This window comes from Ceratotherium simum, chromosome 4 (genome assembly GCF_057802395.1).
Source record: "Ceratotherium simum simum isolate JZ-2026a chromosome 4, ASM5780239v1, whole genome shotgun sequence".
NCBI classification, from domain to species: domain Eukaryota; kingdom Metazoa; phylum Chordata; class Mammalia; order Perissodactyla; family Rhinocerotidae; genus Ceratotherium; species Ceratotherium simum.
In genome coordinates this window covers 92,694,172-92,713,967 of record NC_141903.1, presented here as the reverse complement: position 1 = coordinate 92,713,967, position 19,796 = coordinate 92,694,172, and the positions used below count along the sequence as shown (strand labels likewise).

Below are 19,796 nucleotides of genomic sequence, written 5' to 3'. Positions count from 1 at the left end.
AAATCCCTTTAATGTGTCCATCAGGCCTTTTTGCCAGGCCCAGTGGAATAAAGGAAAACATTTTATATCAGTGGTGAAATGACTCACGTAGCTTTTCCCAGTGACAATTTAATATTTTTTAAAGGGCATTTTTGCATGGCCAGTACCCAGGGGTGATATCCAAAGTGTTTCATAACCACTGTGGCACAGGCACTGGTCATCCAGATGGTCACTGGTCTTAGAACTGGAGCAGAGTGCTGGAGTTCCCCTGCTGGGCAAGAACAGATGGTGGAGGAGTCTCAGGGGAGGTGCTGGTGGGCAGGGGTGCTTGAGGCAGAAGGGAGCAGTAGACAGGTCAGGACAGAGGCTGTTCACCTACCAGGATGGAAATATTTCAGCATTTACCCAACCAGCATCTTAGAAACCAGCCCCATGTGCACCCAGTGATCCTGTAACACCTAGTGATAGATGGAGGTGATGATCAGTGATGACAGTCACTTAAACCTTTTCCTTCTTTCCTTCTTATTGTTTTTAAATCCCAGATTGGGGAATTACTGAGTACCACCCATCCTGCCAACAAAGCCAGCTTAACCCTGTTCTGTCCCGAAGAAGGGGACTGGAAGAACTCCAATCTTGACAGACACAACCTCCAAGACTTCATCAATATTAAACTCAACTCAGCTTCTATATTGCCAGAAATGGAAGGACTTTCCGAGTTTACCGAGTATCTCTCAGAATCAGTGGAAGTCCCATCTCCCTTTGATATCCTAGAACCTCCCACATCAGGGGGCTTTCTAAAGCTCTCCAAGCCCTGCTGTTACATTTTCCCAGGAGGGAGGGGCGATTCTGCATTGTTTGCAGTGAATGGATTCAATATGCTCATCAATGGAGGATCAGAAAGGAAATCCTGCTTCTGGAAGCTCATCCGACACTTGGACCGAGTGGACTCCATCCTGCTCACCCACATTGGGGATGACAATTTGCCTGGAATAAACAGCATGCTACAGCGGAAAATTGCAGAGCTCGAGGAAGAACAGTCCCAGGGCTCCACCACAAATAGTGACTGGATGAAAAACCTCATCTCTCCTGACTTAGGAGTTGTATTTCTCAATGTACCTGAAAATCTGAAAAACCCAGATCCAAACATCAAGATGAAGAGAAGCACAGAAGAAGCCTGCTTCACTCTCCAGTACCTAAACAAATTGTCTATGAAGCCAGAGCCTCTATTCAGAAGCGTAGGCAATACCATTGATCCTGTCATTCTTTTCCAGAAAATGGGAGTTGGTAAACTTGAGATGTATGTGCTTAACCCAGTCAAGAACAGCAAGGAAATGCAATATTTTATGCAGCAGTGGACTGGCACCAACAAAGACAAAGCTGAGCTAACCCTGCCTAATGGTCAAGAGATAGATATTCCGATTTCCTGCCTAACTTCAGTCTCATCCTTGATCGTGTGGCACCCAGCCAACCCTGCGGAGAAAATCATCCGAGTCCTGTTTCCTGGCAACAGCACCCAGTACAATATCCTGGAAGGACTGGAAAAGCTCAAACATTTAGACTTCCTGAAACAGCCGCTGGCCACCCAGAAGGATCTAACTGGCCAGGTGGCCACTGCTACCATGAAACAAGTAAAACTGAAACAGAGGGCTGATAGCCGAGAAAGTCTGAAGCCAGCCACAAAACCACTTCCCAGCAAACCTGTGCGAAAGGAGTCTAAAGAAGAAACCTCTGATGTCACAAAAGCTAATCATGTGGAAAAGCCACCCAAAGTTGAAAGCAAAGAAAAGGTAACAGTGAAAAAAGACAAGCCAGTAAAAGCAGAGACCAAACCTCCAGTGGCTGAAAAGGAAGTGCCCAGTAAAGAGGAGCTGCCTCCCGTGAAGGCCGAGGGGCCTGAAAAGCAAGGCGCAGATGTCAAACCCAAAGCCGCCAAGGAGAAGACGGTGAAAAAGGAAACCAAGGCCAAAACTGAAGAAAAGAAAGAGGAGAAGGAAAAGCCAAAGAAAGAAGTGGCTAAGAAGGAGGACAAAACACCCATCAAGAAGGAGGAAAAGCCAAAAAAGGAAGAGGGGAAAAAGGAAGTCAAAAAGGAAGTCAAGAAAGAGGAGAAAAAAGAAGCCAAGAAAGAGGTTAAGAAAGAAACCCCACTGAAGGAAGCCAAGAAAGAGGTTAAGAAGGAAGAAAAGAAGGAAATTAAAAAGGAAGAAAAGGAGCCCAAAAAAGAAATTAAGAAACTTCCTAAAGATGCAAAGAAATCATCGACTCCTCTACCTGAAGCAAAAAAACCACCCGCTGCATTAAAACCAAAAGTACCCAAGAAGGAAGAGCCCGCCAAGAAAGAGTCCGTTGCTGCCCCCAAGCCAAAGGAGAAGGGGAAAATTAAAGTGGTTAAGAAGGAGGGCAAGGCAGCAGAGGCTGCAGTGGCCGCCGTCGGCACTGTGGCCACTGCAGCGGCCGTGGCGGCGGCAGCTGGAATAGCAACCACTGGTCCTGCCAAAGAGCTCGAAGCTGAGAGGTCCCTTATGTCTTCCCCCGAGGATCTGACCAAGGACTTTGAAGAGTTAAAGGCTGAAGAGGTCGACGTAGCAAAAGACATCAGGCCTCAGCTGGAGCTGATTGAAGATGAAGAGAAGCTGAAGGAGACCGAGCCGGTGGAAGCCTATGTCATCCAAAAAGAGACAGACATCATCAAAGGTCCTGCTGAGTCCCCGGATGAGGGAATCACCACCACTGAAGGGGAGGGGGAATGTGAGCAAACCCCCGAGGAGCTGGAGCCAGTTGAGAAGCAGGGGGTGGAGGACACTGAAAAATTTGAAGACGAAGGAGCAGGTTTTGAAGAATCCTCGGAGGCTGGAGACTATGAAGAGAAGGCAGAAACTGAGGAGGCTGAGGAGCCAGAAGAGGACGGCGAAGAAGCCGTGTGTGTGAGCATGTCCAAGCACAGCCCCGTGGAGGAGGAGGAGAGCACGAAGGCTGAGGCAGACGTGCACATCAGGGAGAAGAGGGAGTCTGTGGCCAGTGGTGATGAGCGAGCAGAAGAAGACATGGACGAGGCCGTGGAGAAAGGGGAAGCCGAACAATCTGAAGAGGAGGCTGATGAGGAGGACAAAGCCGAGGATGCCAGAGAGGAGGAATATGAGCCTGAAAAAGTTGAAGCTGAAGATTATGTGATGGCTGTGGTTGACAAGGCTGCGGAGGCTGGTGGTGCCGAGGATCAGTATGGATTCCTTACCACCTCAACCAAGCCACTGGGAGCCCAGTCTCCTGTCCAAGAACCTGCATCTTCAATTCATGATGAGACTTTACCTGGAGGCTCGGAGAGTGAGGCCACCGCTTCTGATGAGGAGAATCGAGAAGACCAGCCTGAAGAATTCACTGCCACCTCTGGCTACACTCAGTCCACCATTGAGATATCCAGTGAGCCCACCCCAATGGATGAGATGTCTACTCCTCGTGATGTGATGAGTGATGAGACCAACAATGAAGAGACAGAGTCCCCATCTCAAGAATTTGTAAACATCACCAAATTTGAGTCTTCACTGTATTCTCAGGAATACTCCAAACCTGCTGCTACATCACTCAACGGATTATCCGAAGGGTCAAAAACAGATGCCACTGATGGGAAGGATTACAATGCCTCAGCCTCCACCATCTCACCACCCTCATCCATGGAGGAGGACAAATTTATCAAATCAGCTCTTCGTGATGCTTACTGCTCTGAAGAGAAGGACATGAAAGCCAGTGCCACGCTGGAGATCAAAGACACCGTCTCAGCAGTTCCAGATGAAAAGCTTAGTCCACCCAAGAGCCCATCGCTGAGTCCATCTCCGCCATCACCCATAGAAAAGACTCCCCTGGGTGAACGTAGTGTGAACTTTTCTCTGACACCCAATGAGATTAAAGTCTCAGCAGAGGCAGAAGCAGTCCCAGTGTCTCCTGAAGTGACCCAAGAAGTAGTTGAAGAACATTGTGCTAGTCCTGAGGATAAGACCCTGGAAGTGGTGTCTCCATCTCAGTCTGTGACTGGCAGTGCTGGCCACACACCTTACTACCAGTCTCCCACCGACGAGAAATCTAGTCACCTCCCCACAGAAGTCATCGAAAAACCAGCAGCAGTTCCGGTGAGTTTTGAATTCAGTGAAGCCAAAGATGAGAGTGACAGGGCTTCCATAAGCCCCATGGATGAACCTGTGCCTGACTCGGAGTCTCCTATTGAAAAAGTTCTGTCTCCTTTACGGAGCCCTCCCCTAATTGGATCTGAGTCTGCATATGACAGTTTTCTAAGTGCTGACGACAAGGCTCTTGGTAGAGGTACCGAAAGCCCCTTTGAAGGAAAGAATGGAAAAGAAGGCTTTCCAGACCAAATAAGTCCAGTTTCTGACATGACTTCCACTGGTCTCTTCCAAGACAAACAGGAAGGGAAAAGCATGGACTTTATACCAATAAAGGAAGACTTTGGTCAAGAAAAGAAAACTGACGATGTTGAAGCCATGAGTTCTCAATCAGGACTGGCCTTAGATGAAAGGAAGTTAGGAGGAGATGTTTCTCCTACACAAATAGATGTCAGTCAGTTTGGATCTTTTAAAGAAGACACTAAGATGTCCATTTCTGAAGGCACTGTCTCAGACAAGTCAGCTACTCCCGTTGATGAGGGTGTAGCGGAAGACACATACTCTCACATGGAGGGTGTGGCCTCAGTCTCCACAGCTTCCGTGGCTACCAGCTCATTTCCAGAGCCAACAACAGATGACGTGTCTCCTTCTCTGCATGCTGAGGTTGGCTCCCCACATTCCACAGAAGTAGACGACTCCCTTTCAGTGTCTGTCGTGCAAACGCCTACCACTTTCCAGGAAACAGAAATGTCTCCATCTAAAGAAGAATGCCCGAGACCAATGTCAATTTCTCCACCGGACTTCTCCCCTAAAACAGCCAAATCCAGGACACCAGTTCAAGATCACAGATCTGAACAATCCTCGATGTCTATTGAATTTGGCCAAGAATCCCCTGAGCACTCCCTTGCTATGGACTTCAGTCGACAGTCTCCAGATCACCCTACAGTGGGTGCAGGTATGCTTCACATCACTGAAAATGGGCCAACTGAGGTGGACTACAGTCCTTCTGACATGCAGGACTCTAGTTTATCACACAAGATCCCACCGACGGAGGAGCCGTCCTACACCCAAGATAATGATCTTTCTGAGCTCATCTCAGTATCTCAGGTTGAGGCCTCCCCATCCACCTCTTCTGCACACACCCCTTCTCAGATAGCTTCTCCTCTCCAGGAAGATACTCTATCCGATGTCGTTCCTCCCAGAGATATATCCTTATATGCCTCGCTCACCTCTGAAAAAGTGCAAAGTCTGGAAGGAGAGAAGCTCTCCCCCAAATCTGATATTTCTCCACTCACCCCAAGAGAGTCCTCTCCTTTATATTCACCTAGTTTTTCAGATTCTACCTCTGCAGTCAAAGAGAGCATAGCAGCTTGCCACACTCCCTCTCCTCCACCAACAGATGCAGCATCCACAGAGCCCTATGGCTTCCGTGCCTCGATGTTATTTGATACAATGCAACACCATCTAGCCTTGACTAGAGATTTGACCACATCTGGCATGGAGAAGGACAGTGGAGGGAAGACCCCTGGTGACTTCAGCTATGCCTATCAAAAGCCAGAGAAAACAACCAGCTCCCCAGATGAAGAAGGTTACGACTATGAGTCTTATGAGAAAACCACCCGGACCCCAGATGTGAGTGGCTATTACTATGAGAAGACAGATATAACCGCTAAATCTCCATGTGACAGCGGCTATCCCTATGAGACCATTGAGAAAACCACCAAGAGTCCTGAAGACGGTGGCTATGCCTATGAAATTACTGAAAAGACCACACGGACCCCCGAAGAGGGTGGGTACTCATATGAGATAAGTGAGAAGACGATAAGGACCCCTGAAGTGAGTGGTTACAGCTATGAAAAGACCGAGAGGTCTAGAAGGCTCCTGGATGACATCAGCAATGGCTATGATGACTCTGAAGATGGCGGCCACACACTTGCGGATTCCAGCTACTCTTATGAGACCACAGAGAAAACTGCCAGTTTCCGTGAGTCTGAAAGTTATTCCTATGAGACATCTACTGCAGCTGCACGAACCCCTGATACTTCCGCGTACGGTTACGAGACTGCAGAGAAAATCGCTAGAACCCCCCAGACGTCTACATACTCCTATGAGACTTCAGAGCAGTGCTACACTGCAGAAAAGAAGTCCCCCTCAGAGGCTCGCCAGGATGTGGACTTATGCCTTGTGTCCTCCTGTGAATACAAGCACCCTAAGACAGAGCTGTCACCCTCCTTCATTAATCCCAATCCTCTCGAGTGGTTTGCCAGTGAAGAGCCAACTGAAGAGTCCGAGAAGCCCCTCACCCAATCAGGGGGAGCCCCACCACCTCCAGGAGGAAAGCCACAGGGGCGACAATGTGATGAAACCCCTCCCACCTCAGTCAGCGAGTCGGCCCCATCCCAGACCGACTCTGATGTCCCCCCAGAGACTGAAGAGTGCCCCTCCATCACAGCTGATGCAAATATCGACTCCGAAGATGAATCGGAAACCATCCCCACAGATAAAACCGTCACGTACAAGCACATGGACCCACCTCCGGCCCCCCTGCAGGACCGCAGCCCTTCTCCACGCCACCCTGACGTGTCCATGATGGACCCGGAGGCCTTGGCCATTGAGCAGAACCTGGGCAAAGCTCTGAAGAAGGACCTGAAAGAGAAGACCAAAACCAAAAAGCCAGGCACAAAGACCAAGTCGTCATCACCTGTCAAGAAGGCTGACGGGAAGTCCAAGCCCTCTGCAGCTTCACCAAAGCCAGCAGGCTTGAAGGAGGCCTCAGAGAAGGCGTCCAGGGTGGCGTCTCCCAAGAAGAAGGAATCTGTGGAAAAGGCCACAAAAACCACCCCCACTCCCGAGGTCAAAGCTGCACGTGGGGAAGAGAAAGACAAGGAGACCAAGAATGCTGCCAATGCCTCCACGTCCAAATCAGTGAAGACCGCGACAGCAGGTAGGTGGCAGGGCTGGCCTCCTGATACGGGCCGCGACGATGCTGCTTTTACCTGGAGCCTCTGAACTTCCACTCAGCCTTGTGCTGGGCAATGAGAGAGCACAGCTCAGTGCTCTCTCTCCCCTGTGCTATTCTTTTCTGCCAAAAGGTTCAGATCTCAGCCTGGCGTGGCCCTTGGGCTTGGGGATAGCTCAGCACATGGCCCCAAGCAGCTCTGATTCCCCAGAGGCCACTCCTGGGTCTGCTCCATTCTGTGGCACAGCAACCACAGCCTTGTTCTGAATCTTCAGAACCAGGCTCCTCTGGAAGACTGTGTTGGTGCTGGCTTTAGCTACACTGGCCCCAGAATCAAGCTGAGGCGACAAAGGCCAGCTCCCCAAGGCCTAGGGAGAACCAGAGTTCCAAGAGAAGCCTGGAATGACTAGTGCAGGCCCCAGATTTAGGTTCCGTTTCTTTTATAAAATTCTTTTTAAATAAAACATTTTAAAATTAAAAATTATAAAATTTTTAATTAAAAAAAGTCACCAGACTGGAGATGCATCCCCATTAAAGGCAGTGCTGTGGTTTCTTATCAGCCAACACAGACCGTCATCTCAGTTGACTAGCGGGTGCCCAGTACAAATCAAGAGGAAAGCACGGGAGGCTCTTGTCCCACTCTGGCCCCTGCCTCACTGATGGAGACGCAGAATTCTGCTTCAGGTGGAAAGTCCACTTGGCAGCAGCAGATGTCCCTGACTGTGAGCATTCCCCTTTTGGCCCTGATTCCCAGGTTTATCAGGTTCTCAGAAGTGACCTGGGTTTTTGATGGAACACGTCTCTGATGGCCCAGCTTCATCCTGTTGCTTCAAACCAATCACATGGATTTGCATGAATACATTTTATTTGCTTTACATAGTTATTCAGGTTATGTTATGTTACAAAGTAATGTAAACTTGCCCAAATGTGTAAAGCAAAAGCTAATTTCAATAACATTTCCTTGATTTATTAGGGAAAATCTGGTAGATGAACCTTTGGGACTCTCAAATTCCGTACATTTTAGGAAGTATTAGTTACAGCTGCAAATTTTTACTTTAAGCAACATGGAGCATCAATTTTAAGACTTGACTCTCCTCAGATTTCCTCTTTTTACACACATGTGGAAGACAAACTGAATTCATTCATGCTTAGAATTAATGGAAAACCACCAGATAATTAACCCCCTGGTCTGAAAGAGTTGACAACTGACCTGCCTTTAGGAGAAAACATGAAATCATCCCAACAGATAAAAACCAACTGAAATTTGCCACCAAACTTGCCAAATATATATGCTAGCCCACACAATTTTTTAAAACATTTTGTGTCATTTAAAGAGAAAATTTTAAGGCAAAGTAATAAAGATGAGTGGATTTGAATTTACTTTGAAGATGCTTTTCCAATAGGTTTCTAAAAAGACAAAATTGCAGTATTGATTGATTTTTAATAATTAATCGACTCGTGTCAGTTCCCTAGCTTGTGGTTCTGTGAGCAACGTTCATTTGGTGCGCATGGGAGTGATTTTGGGTGCAAGGGAAAATTGCAGAGATTTTTAATCATTAGAAGAAAGGTAAGTCACAAACATGCTACAAGTCAGAATTCTTTGGGAGCCCTACACACGGATATTTTGAGGGCTTTCAACCCAGATTCATTAAAATGGCTGGTTAATCTATTCATAAAATGAGTCAGTCTAACTGAATATCAACTTGGCTGATTCTCACCCCTCCCCCCGACTCCCCCGAAAATAAAACTGGACAGTTGATGGACTTCATTGGTGGTTTTGACTCTGTGATGACAGTGTTCAAACATCCTGTGGAGAAAGGAAAGAGGATTAAGTATATAGGATCCAGCTGATATTTTAAATGGCTTTCCAGCAGTGGTCTCAAACCAGCTCACATTAGAATCATCTGGGGTGCTTTTAAAAGATGGTTGTGCCCAGAGCCCTACCCCAGCCCAGTTAAGGTGGGCTCTGGGGTGTGGAGCCTGGGCATCGCTGTTAAGCAGGCTGATTCAATCATGCAGCCGGGGTGAAGAACCACTGCCTTAGAATGCCAGTTCCCTCAATGTTTCAGAAGTTTAAACCTTCTAAGTAGAACAAGTCAGAAAGCCTGCTCACCAAGCAATGTGCCAGGACACTTTGGAGTTAATTTGAATCTCCTTTGCCCAGACTTTCTGATTGAGACTGGCAATTTCTGCTGCCCCTTTCCCCAGTCTGCTATGTCCTGATTGGCTAGAGAAAGCCTGGTCGTTTTGAACCTTCCTCTTGCCAAAGTTTGGTGTCCAGCCTTGTCTAGGGAGAGACCTCGCACGTTTTAGAGTTCTGTGCGAAGGAGAGAATACAGCATTTCATCAGTTTATGAATGAGGTTAAGGAGCTGAGGGCCTTGGAAATCAGGTGAAGTTAAGATCTGACCATTTACCAGGTCAAATGTCAGGGTATAATATTCAGCTGTGGGCAAAAGTGCTCTCAAATGGGATCCTAACATGGATTACTGACTGCTTAACTATGGTTTACCAAATGCAGATACTTCCTTTGTCTTGTAAAATGTTTTTCAGATCACCTTTCAAATTAAGGTGCACATTAGTAGCCCTTTTAGGAAGAGCCCTACTGTCTAGTTCCATCTTTTGGGAGGGCCTTGAAACACTTCCTAGTTCTGAATGGGTTGTCCCCAAAGGGAGACCAGCCCATTCTTGATTTCTCCTGTTGAGATGGTGAATGACCATGTTATGTTTCCGCAGATGGCCAGAGGGAAGTGCCCAGTCCCTCCTCTGCGTGTCCTAGAGGACCTTCTTGTGTACGAGCAGGGAAAGTGTACGGGACAGATGGGTCTCTTCGCATTCCTGTGACCCTGGCTTTCTTTGCTTTTGTTTATTTACCAAAGGACCAGGGACCACCAAGACGGCGAAGCCCTCTGCTGTGCCCCCGGGGCCCCCTGTGTACTTGGACCTCTGCTATATTCCCAACCACAGCAACAGTAAGAATGTTGATGTCGAATTTTTCAAGAGAGTGAGGTCGTCCTACTACGTGGTGAGTGGGAATGACCCCGCTGCCGAGGAGCCCAGCCGGGCAGTCCTGGACGCCTTGTTGGAAGGGAAGGCCCAGTGGGGCAGCAACATGCAGGTAAGAGCTCCAGGCCAGTGTCTGCACTGCACGCGGAGCCGTGTCCAGGCAGAGGGAAGGAATCGCGTTTAAGGAGGCACTGTTATGATTGTGGATCCACATGAGGTGCTCCAAGGGTCTGTCACACGTGAAATATCCCAAGGAAGGAGTGGATTTAACACGTTGAAGATAGTGTAGAACATTCTTGGCACCACCAACAATTACGGACTTGGAGGAAAGGCCCTTCACCGCCCTGAGGCATAATTCATTTATCTGCAAAATGGGCCCAAGACTACTTGCCCTTCACCCTAATATACCAGGAGTACATGTTTATGAATCAATGTGGTCGTACCTCCACGTGAGAGCTGCTAAAGGGTTGTCTTTCCTCCTTGGTGGTTCACGAATTAACCAAAGTCAGGAATGTGGCCACTTAGAAAGTGAGCTGTCCATGTGAAATCCAGGAGGAGCAGTGCTGAAAGTGGACCCCAACAGGACACTCCCGACTCCCACACCTCTGGACTGGCCACAGACCACTCTTTATTTCAGCTGTGATTTTTGCTGATCAGAATTTTACTTGTGGTTCTGTACAGTCACCTAGTCAAATGTGTTTGCATAACATTAAATAGAATTACTTGTTATTTAATCATATGACACCTACTGAGAAGCACCCAGTGGCCTCTTAATGAATACTAGATGGAATTTCTACTATTCAAGCCAGGACCCACTCACCAACCCCCCATCCATCCCCAATCACACACACAAATAGGAGATGCGAGTCTTGTTCTTAGAATGAAGTGTTAGTTACACTCAGAGGCCTTGAAGTTGCAGTGCTGACTAAAGCTCCTTGGAGTAAATGCACAAGATCTTTAATGCAAAGCTTACTAGTTGTGTTAAAGGAAACACAAGAAATTCCACCTTAACTGAAGGCCGTCCTCTCTTAGCACTAAACAACTGAAAAACTGACAGTGAATATCGATGAATTAATTGACTAGTCACGAGTTGCTTTTGGTTCCAGTCTTCAACTCCCCCAGAAAAACTGATTTTTTTGCAGCTTTATTCTGGTTCCTGGAAAATGTAAGTTGAAAAGTCCTTTGGATTTCTTAAGGAAAATAGATTTTTCTTTCTTTCCCCTTCTTCTTCTACTGGTCTAATTAATACCTTGTTGTTGTTAAATTTTTTCATCTGATTTCTGGCTTTGCCCTGAAACGGCTGTTTTCTGTCTCCCTGCAGGTGACTCTGATCCCGACTCATGACTCAGAAGTGATGCGGGAATGGTACCAGGAGACCCATGAGAAGCAGCAGGACCTCAGCATCATGGTTCTTGCGAGCAGCAGCACCGTGGTGATGCAGGATGAGTCCTTCCCTGCGTGCAAGATTGAACTGTAAAGACCAAGGCCAGCCACACCACAGGATTTGAACTTTGTTTCCAGAAATTCTTCAGTTTGAAACCACCTTTTCTAAAAAGTCCATTCATCTAAACAAGTCACTGAACTGTTACCTGCCAAATGCTATACTGTATCACGGTGATGCAAGTCACTAATATTTCTCAGTTTTTGCTGATTGCTAAGGGAAATAACAGTATTCCCACAATAGGGTTCAACTTACTGCAAAATTACCTACCCCAGTTCATCTCTGCCGAACTTTTGGAAACCATGCACTAGCAAACCCAGCTGACTTCTGCTAGGTAGACGCGTTTGTCTTAGAGAGAGAGAGAGAGAGAGAGACGGAGAGAGCGCACAAAGAAAGAGACGCAGGGGGGAGAGAGAGAGAGAGAAAGAGAGAGGGAACAAGAAAGAAAAAGAATGGGAGAGAAGGAGATGTAATGGTGGAGTGCTGGTGAGACACCCAGAGAGAGAGGGCAGGGTGGGGTGAGGAGGAGAAAACAGCCAACCCTTGGTCTGCGTTTTCTCAGGCAGTGTGTATTCTGTGGTCTACACAGGCAGAGGTTTCAACTTGTGTCAGTCTGAGTCATCAAAAAGGATCTTAATTTTCTAAAACAACTTGGCTGGAAGAAAACAAAAAGAACAAAACTCGTGATGAGGGCATGTGAGATTTTCACGCCTTAATTAAGCTCCTTCAGTTTGAAGGCTGCACACTGACATAACGCAGTGAGTGTAGACTGGACGTGCAAGTGGTTTGAACCCCATTCAGAACTCTCAGCCTCTTCCGACATACGAGTTGACTGGTCTAAGGCATGCTCCCGGCACTTGTGCACCCAGGTAGTCCGCTCCGAGTCCATTCACCTGCATGCGGGAACACCCACGTCCACCCCAATTCACAAGCAGATACCAAAGCAGTTGGGAGTACATACGGTAGACAAGTTGCCTTAGGAAGTGACTTGAATGTACAAAGATACTTGATGCACTTATTTTTTAATGTGAGACAGCAAGTTCATAAAACATCCGTGTAGGATTATAGACACTCCAGTTGAAGGAGCATGTGTGTGCACATGGTGGGGGGAGACTAGAAGCTGGTCTGATCGGTGCAGCGGTTTGATGCTGAGTCCTGCCTGTCGAACACCACCGCCGTGCACCTGCGGCCCCTCAGCCAGACAAGCTGAGCCTTTCATAGCTTCTTTACTACTGCAAGTTCAAGATTGAAATGGCGTCTACGGTCAGCCCTGGGAAAGCAGTGAATCTTACCGTGGAAGAGGTTCTCGGCAAGTGTACAGAATTTACCTTCCGTTGTCTTACATTGGCTTTTTTTTAATTTTCCATTAATTTCAGCATAATTATGGGAACAAGTGTACAGAAGAATTTTTTTTTAGATATGTGAGAACTTTTCATAGATGAACTTTTTAACAAATGTTTTCATTTACAGGAAAATGCAAAGAAAATTTCCAAGTGATAGTCTTTTTTCTTTAAGTGTTTCTTAAGACAAAAAAAAGAATAATGTGTTTTTGAAGTTCTGGTGAGATTGAAGTCTGACCTTTGCAGTAATGATATTTATTAAAAGCCCATAACTACCAGGAATAGTGACACCTCCCACCCCTCAGTTCCCGTAACATGAAAATCTGCTTGTGTGCCGTTGGAGAGTGGGGGCGGGTGGCATGGTAGGCTACTTCTCCAGGCCTGTGCACATACATCACCCAGTGGTATCCTACATGCTTCTTTCAAGATCTTCAACCATGAGGTAAAAGAGCCAAGACAGAGAACCAAGTTCAAAGAACCTTAGTGAAAATTTGCTTTGGGATTTTCTTTTCTGGAAAAAAACAAAAGAAATAATACATTGAAAGCAAATGAATTCCCACCTCCTATGGTTCGCCGTGTAGAGTTCAGAGATCATTTCCATCACTGTCACCAGTGAACCACGAACCTGGGAAGCCAGATCGTGATTTAAACGGATGTCCAGTTTCACATTGCAGAGCCACGCCCCCAGTGTTCAGATGTGGCAAACTTCTCAGTGACACCGTGCTGTGCTCTGTCACGTGGCGTCTCCTGCAGACTCGAAATCTACGGAGTAGTGAACAATGACCTCATTTTATTTTCTATGTTAGTTATTTATTTCAGAATTAACGTTTTAGTTTATTTTTGTCTGATAAGTGTATGTTTTGCACTGCTAACTACTATGAGGGTTTAAACAATGCTTCTTCAGGGTCCCTTCACTGAGGACCTATGCAGTCTACTTAATGCTGTGAATTACATTTTTCAAGTGTTTAATTTTTTAAAAAAATTAATATTCTATTTTTTTTAGGCTTCTCTAGAAATACAGCTTTTATTTATTACCCCATTTCTTTCAAGTCCTTAAAAACCACACATTGGTTAAGGGTACAAAAAATTAACACACAATGGAAAACTCATTGTGACAAAAATGGATTTCAGTGAGTCTAAACGGATCTACTTCAAACGTATTTTACGAGACAACCTAAGATACTCAAGATAATTATTTAATGATTAGCTGTTAAGTGGTCCATGTAATACATGGGAAGAGAGACAGATTTCCAGCCTTCTTGCCAAATCCAGACCTCTGGTTGATTTTCCTTTGGTAGAAGATGGAATTATTTTCCAATTTCCAAAATTAAATTTATTTAACATGTACATTATTTTGCTTTAAAAAAATACAAACGTTTTAGGAGAATTATAGCCAGGCTTCATATATAACCATTCTATCCCACTCCTTTTTTTTTTTTTTTCTTTTCTTCTTTTCTATGGGATTTAATGGGAAAAATATACAAAAGCTGTCACTGGTCAGCTGGCTTTTTTTCCTCTGAAATAGATCAGTACCTTCTCTACCCGTTTTTCTCAGTGCTGATCACAGAGCCTGAGTCTACCAGAAAAACCAATATTTGCAGTACAGGTTGCTCCTTTTCTTCAAACACCTTTCTTACCTGTGTGACTAACCTAATTTTGCTAGTTCCATAAATACACAATTAGTTTGCCCACAGCATCACAATGAACCATGAACATTCGTGGTGAGACCTAGAGATGGACATAGACTTCTAGGAGCTCGATTCATATCGATCACGTCATCCAGTGTGTAGACTGAATATTGGAGGGGAGGAGTTTACACTCTGTGTAACTGATGGGGTTCCATGGAGGCACACTCACGGTCACGACCTTTTTGGTAGCGTTCTTCAACAAAATTCTACAGAGATTAAATGTTAGAGATGACCCTCCATTTTCAATTTTAACTAATTCTACCCCCTTTCTCAAAACCCAACCCCTGTGCATGCTTTCTCAGTCTTGTGGTGGGACTGGGTACGATGACTCTCCCCCAAATGCCATTTTCCATGGAGTTCGAAAAAAATTTGTTTTGTCTTAACTTCCATATCATAGTGAATGGTTTCCCCAGTGTAGGTGAGTGTTTTAAGTGTCTCCAGTAGCTTACACGGTCTAGGAGCTTTCCAGTACTCACGTCATGAGATTTAATCATTTGCTGATGGAAATGTCACCACCTTCCATTTCCCCTTTATTACCAAATTTCAGCTCTCAGGAGCTGCTCTACAATTCCGAAATTGCTTTTCTTGACTCTCTTTAGTCACTTGTCACAAGAGGTTCTTGCTCGGTAATGATATTGTGATTTAGATTAATAACTTTTTTTGCGCTTCAGATATAGAAGAAAAGATCTTGTTTCCATTTGAAAGGAACTGTAAGCTTTTCTCTTTTAACCAACTGAACAACACACCAAAAGCAGCCCAGGGATGAGCATTCCTTTGAAAGCAATTAGGTTACTCACCTCGTATTAAAACTATTTACTATTAAGAAAATCTGTGACTTTATTAAGTTAAAAGGCAGCATCAAAAACTGAAAAGGAAGGGAAAAAAATAAATAGCTTCTCTGCACTTGTTCGGAGCTCCCCGAAACAGGAGCCGTCGAGAGGAGGCGTCGAGACCAGGCTACCCTTTGAACACCCTGCGCAGGCAGAGTCGGCTCACTGCGCCACCGAGCAGCGCCTCTCTTCCCGGCCTTGGAGCTGCGGAGAAGCACCTCCCACTCCTCTCTCTTGTTCTGAATGGTGTTTGTGTCAGTCTGCAGCTGTGTATGGTATTATGTCTTATAATCCTGCATCACTTCTATCCTATCCAGTCATATCTAATGTAGAAAATTAGTTTCCAGTGAAAGTAATATGTAGTGCTTTTATGATATTTGTGTGCAATATCCCCTCTTCCATTGAGGATATTTGATGTAAAAGAAAAAACTCAGTTCCACAATAAAATACAAAAGTGGCAGAAGTTAACGTGTGTGCTGGCTGCCTTCCGTTTTGTGTCCCTGAGTTGGGCTCATCGGGAGCTGGGGACTGCCGCCCCCGGGGGGAGAGGGTGGTGAGGCATCGTTCACTCGGAGTCACTGGGTTCTTTTCAGGGTGGGCTCCGGGGTCCTGGCAAACCGAGGAGAGGGTCCTGCCACTATTTCTAGACCTGTGACCTCATTAGCTGTTATAACCAAGCCCTAGAGGACGTTGGGGTCTAATGACAGAAAATGGGAGGGGAGAGAAAGAGACAATTAAAAGTATTGTGTAAGAAGAAAAAGTAAATAGAGCAGTGTAGTTGAGGAAGACATCAGGAGGGTTTTCTCCGGAAACCACAAGGTAAACCCCAAACCAGGTTCTGATCCCGCTCTGCCCCGCCGGCTGCCAGACCTAAGTCACCCTCTCCTTCCAAAGTCCCCTTTCTCACCTGTGAAATGAGAGGGTTTGACAAGATGGTCAAGGCGGAGGGTCCCTCCCAAGGCTGACTTTCTGGGGCCACCATACTCAGTCATGACATCCAACCCCTTGTCTCTCCCTTGGTTTCCTGCTCAGTTACAGAATAAGCTCCCTATAACTACAAAATAGCGGAGGATCTGACTGGCGCCAGGAGCTAAAGGCTGTTTAGGAAAAGTGATTACAACTAACAAAGTACCTGTAAAAAGGAGGAAGTCCTCGCAGTCTAGCAGAAGACTGCTGTCCCTTTCCTCTGTGCTCAGCAGAGGGAAATACTGCGGGGATTTAAGGTGAAGAAAACGTTCGTGCTGCCTATCTGGGGTGACGGGGCTACTAGAACTCACGGGTGAGCTTCGGTGGTCACTGGGAAAGCACTGGAAGTGATGTCGAAGCCAAGACTGGAGGGGGGTGTGTGTGTGTGTGCGTGCATGTGCGCGTGCTGGACAGAAAGCAAATTCTAGGCAGAGGCAACAGCTCACCGGAAGGCTCAGGATCAGCGTCCGTTGGGGCCCCAGACTGCGGAATGCAGAGTGGGAGGCCCTGGCCCCCAAGTTCCCTCCATGTGGCCACAGAAAACGTACCCACAGGTGCTCAGTAGAAGCCTCCGGTACCTGCCCTGTCTGCAGGGATGGTCCTTTGGCCTCAGAAGGCCACTGCGGCCTGTCTGTCCTGAGTCATCATGACGTCCTTTGTCACCTACACTCCTTTTGAGCTTACATGGGCTTCACTGACTGGTCCTGTGAGAAGTCACTATTTGCCAGAAAGAATTCTGAAGTCTCCCTCCAGAGGTTAAAAGGTTAAGCATGTGAGAACTCAGGTGGGAACTCATCACTGAGATTTTAATTACATCTATCATACTAAACTTAAACAACTAGATTGTTTTCTAATCCACCGCCAAACTTCAGTCCAGGAAGTTGTTCTGGCCTGAACCGAGGGTGACCGCCCGTCCGGGTTCACCTAGGACTGCCCTGGTGTTAGCACTGACAGTCTTGTCTCAGGAGACTCCCAGTCCTGGGGAGGCCCTGGTGGTTGGTCGCCTACCTGCACCCCTCTGTGTGTTATGTCCCATCCCTCCAGACGGAGGCACAGCCAAGATGGGGAAGAGTTAATCCCCTTTTCTGTAGCTTTTCTTTTTTTTTCCTTGTTTTCCAGGCAAATTGACAAAGGTCTGGGAAGGTACTGTGGCTACACGTTCTCTCTGTAATTGTACTGCTCATTCTGGGCGCTTCTCTGTGTCCCTACAGCGATCTTTTGACAGATTCCTGACTCATGAATTCCTGGTCTCTTGCATTGTCCCAGATCACCGTCTCCTCTTCCATCTGATACCGTATGTCTTGGAAGTCCCTGGAGCCACATATGCAATTGAGTTTTGGTCACACCCAGTTCCTTTAATATGAGCAGTTCTTCTGGCTTGTTAATGCTCTGGGGTTACTGGCAATGACTTCACAGATGATGGAGCGTCATCGTGAGGCCCAGTGCATGGGGTGAGCTCTCAAAAAAAGCTAGGCACAGTTGTACCTCATGGCTCAGACTATGCCACTGAAACCAAAAATGCATGTTACTCTAATGCAGTCTCATGGATTTAAATGCCACACATAAACTGATGACTTTTACAATTTGTATCTCCAGTCTGTACCTCTTCTCTGATCGCCAGACTCATATACCTGGCTGTCTATTAAGGGCTCTGTTGGGATGTCCAGTAGGGATCTTTAAAATAACCCAAATCAAATTTAACATGCCCCCAAACAAATCCCTGATCTCCCGCAAATGCTTCTCTCTCTAGGTTTTTCTCTCTCGATAAATGGCAGAGATATCATTCCAGCTGCTCAGGTCAAAAATCTTGGCCTGTCAGCAGATCTGGTGGCTCGGCCTTCAAAATGCATCCAGTCCAGCCCCCTCCCTCACCGTCACGGTTACTACCCACGTCCCGGCCAATCCCTTCTCTCCTGGAGGGGCCTCTTCACTGATCTTCCATCTTCCCTCTCCCAGTTTATTCTCCACGTGGCAGCTAGACTAGAGTAATCCTCTAAAAATGTTAGGTCAGATCATGCCACCCAGTGCTCATAAACTGTAGATGAGTTCTCAGCTCAGAGTAAAAGCCCAAGTCCTTACTAATGGGCGAGGGGCTCTGACACTGTCCGTCCCTTCCTGTGCCTTGTCTCTCTGGCCTCGTCTCCCGCCCCTCTCTGCCTCACACACTCCACACCAGCCACGCTGGCCTCCCTATGGCTGCCACTCTCGCACGCTTCCCTCTGGGCCTTGGCACTGACTGTGCCCCCTCCGGTGCTGTGCTTTCCCAGGCGACTCCGTGATTCCCAACCTCACTCCCAGGAGTCCTTGTCCAGTCGTTAGGAAGGCCTTCCCTAATCACACTATTTTTTTTTTTCCTGAGGAAGATTCACCCTGAGCTAACATCCGTGCCCGGGGACTGCCAAAGCAGAGCGTGCTAAACTTAACCACTAGGCCCCCGCGGCTGACCCCCTAAACAACCTATTTTAAGTTGCAACTCCCACCACTTAACCAGTGCTCTTCTCCTCTTCCTTGCTGTGTCTCCACATCACACATCACCATGTGACATACTACATACTTACTGTCTCCTTCTGTAGAATGTAAACGCCACCAGGGAAGGGATCTTTGTCCATCTTGTTCCTTGCTGTATCCTCAGTGTCTATTTTGACAGTCTGACACATAGCAGGTGTTCAATAAATACTTGTAGAAGGAATGAATGTATTTAGTCTCAGGTTAGCACTGTGGTTATATGGTGTAGTTGTCTGAAAGTGGTTTTGAATCAGACAAACTTGGGTTCAAACACTGTCCTTGCCACTTACTAATTGTGTGGCCCTAGGCAAGTCACATAAGTCTTGGTTTTCTCTTCTGCAAAATGAGGGTAGTAATCTCTGCCCTGCAGGGTGGTTGTGAGGATTAGAGAGGATTTATTTAATTTGGTAGGATTAAATTAGGTAGGAATGGGCATTCACAAAGAGAAGTTGTTCAATATAATTTTGGTAATCAAGATGGGTACATGATTGCTCGTGAGCCAGAGCCTGGAAAACACCGGCACCCAACAGTGGCCCACACGCTGTGGTTGCAGGAAACTGTCAGTGGGCGTTCTCGTTCTAGTCCACAGACCATCTTGGGCACATTGACCTCAGAGGGGGTTTTAAGGATTATAATTTTGAACTCTGTAGAGATGAAGCATCATGGAAACCAAACAAGCAAGCGAAACCCTCCTACCACTCGGTGTGTCAGATGATGTAATGTCCCCTTTATAAATCCTTTAGGAATTGTCCCCGAGTCCTTGATCCAGCACTTAATGCTCATGACGGAATTTATTTGCAGGTGCTTTTATCAGAATAACCTTTGTTTTCTGAACGGGTCCAGCTCGGATCTGGAACCCCTGACATTCATACATAATAAACACACAGCCTAAGTGTGACGGTTTTGTTTTAAACAAAATCCCGGTGGCAGCGGCTGCAGTCTCAGAGACATTGCCGCCACCTTTGTCTGGA

General features: G+C 46.6%; 1 protein-coding gene across 1 annotated transcript in view; it reads left to right on the top strand.

Annotated features, from left to right (window-relative positions):
- MAP1B (microtubule associated protein 1B) overlaps positions 1–15,822 on the top strand; it is a 90,466-nt gene extending 74,644 nt beyond the window's left edge. Inside the window, exons 5-7 of the mRNA XM_004420468.3 lie at positions 522–7,035; positions 9,929–10,167; positions 11,377–15,822. Coding sequence (XP_004420525.1) covers positions 522–7,035; positions 9,929–10,167; positions 11,377–11,532 — 6,909 coding nt within the window. The 3' untranslated portion in view covers positions 11,533–15,822. The remainder of the gene's footprint in view (positions 1–521; positions 7,036–9,928; positions 10,168–11,376) is intronic.
- Positions 15,823–19,796: the final 3,974 nt, after the last annotated feature.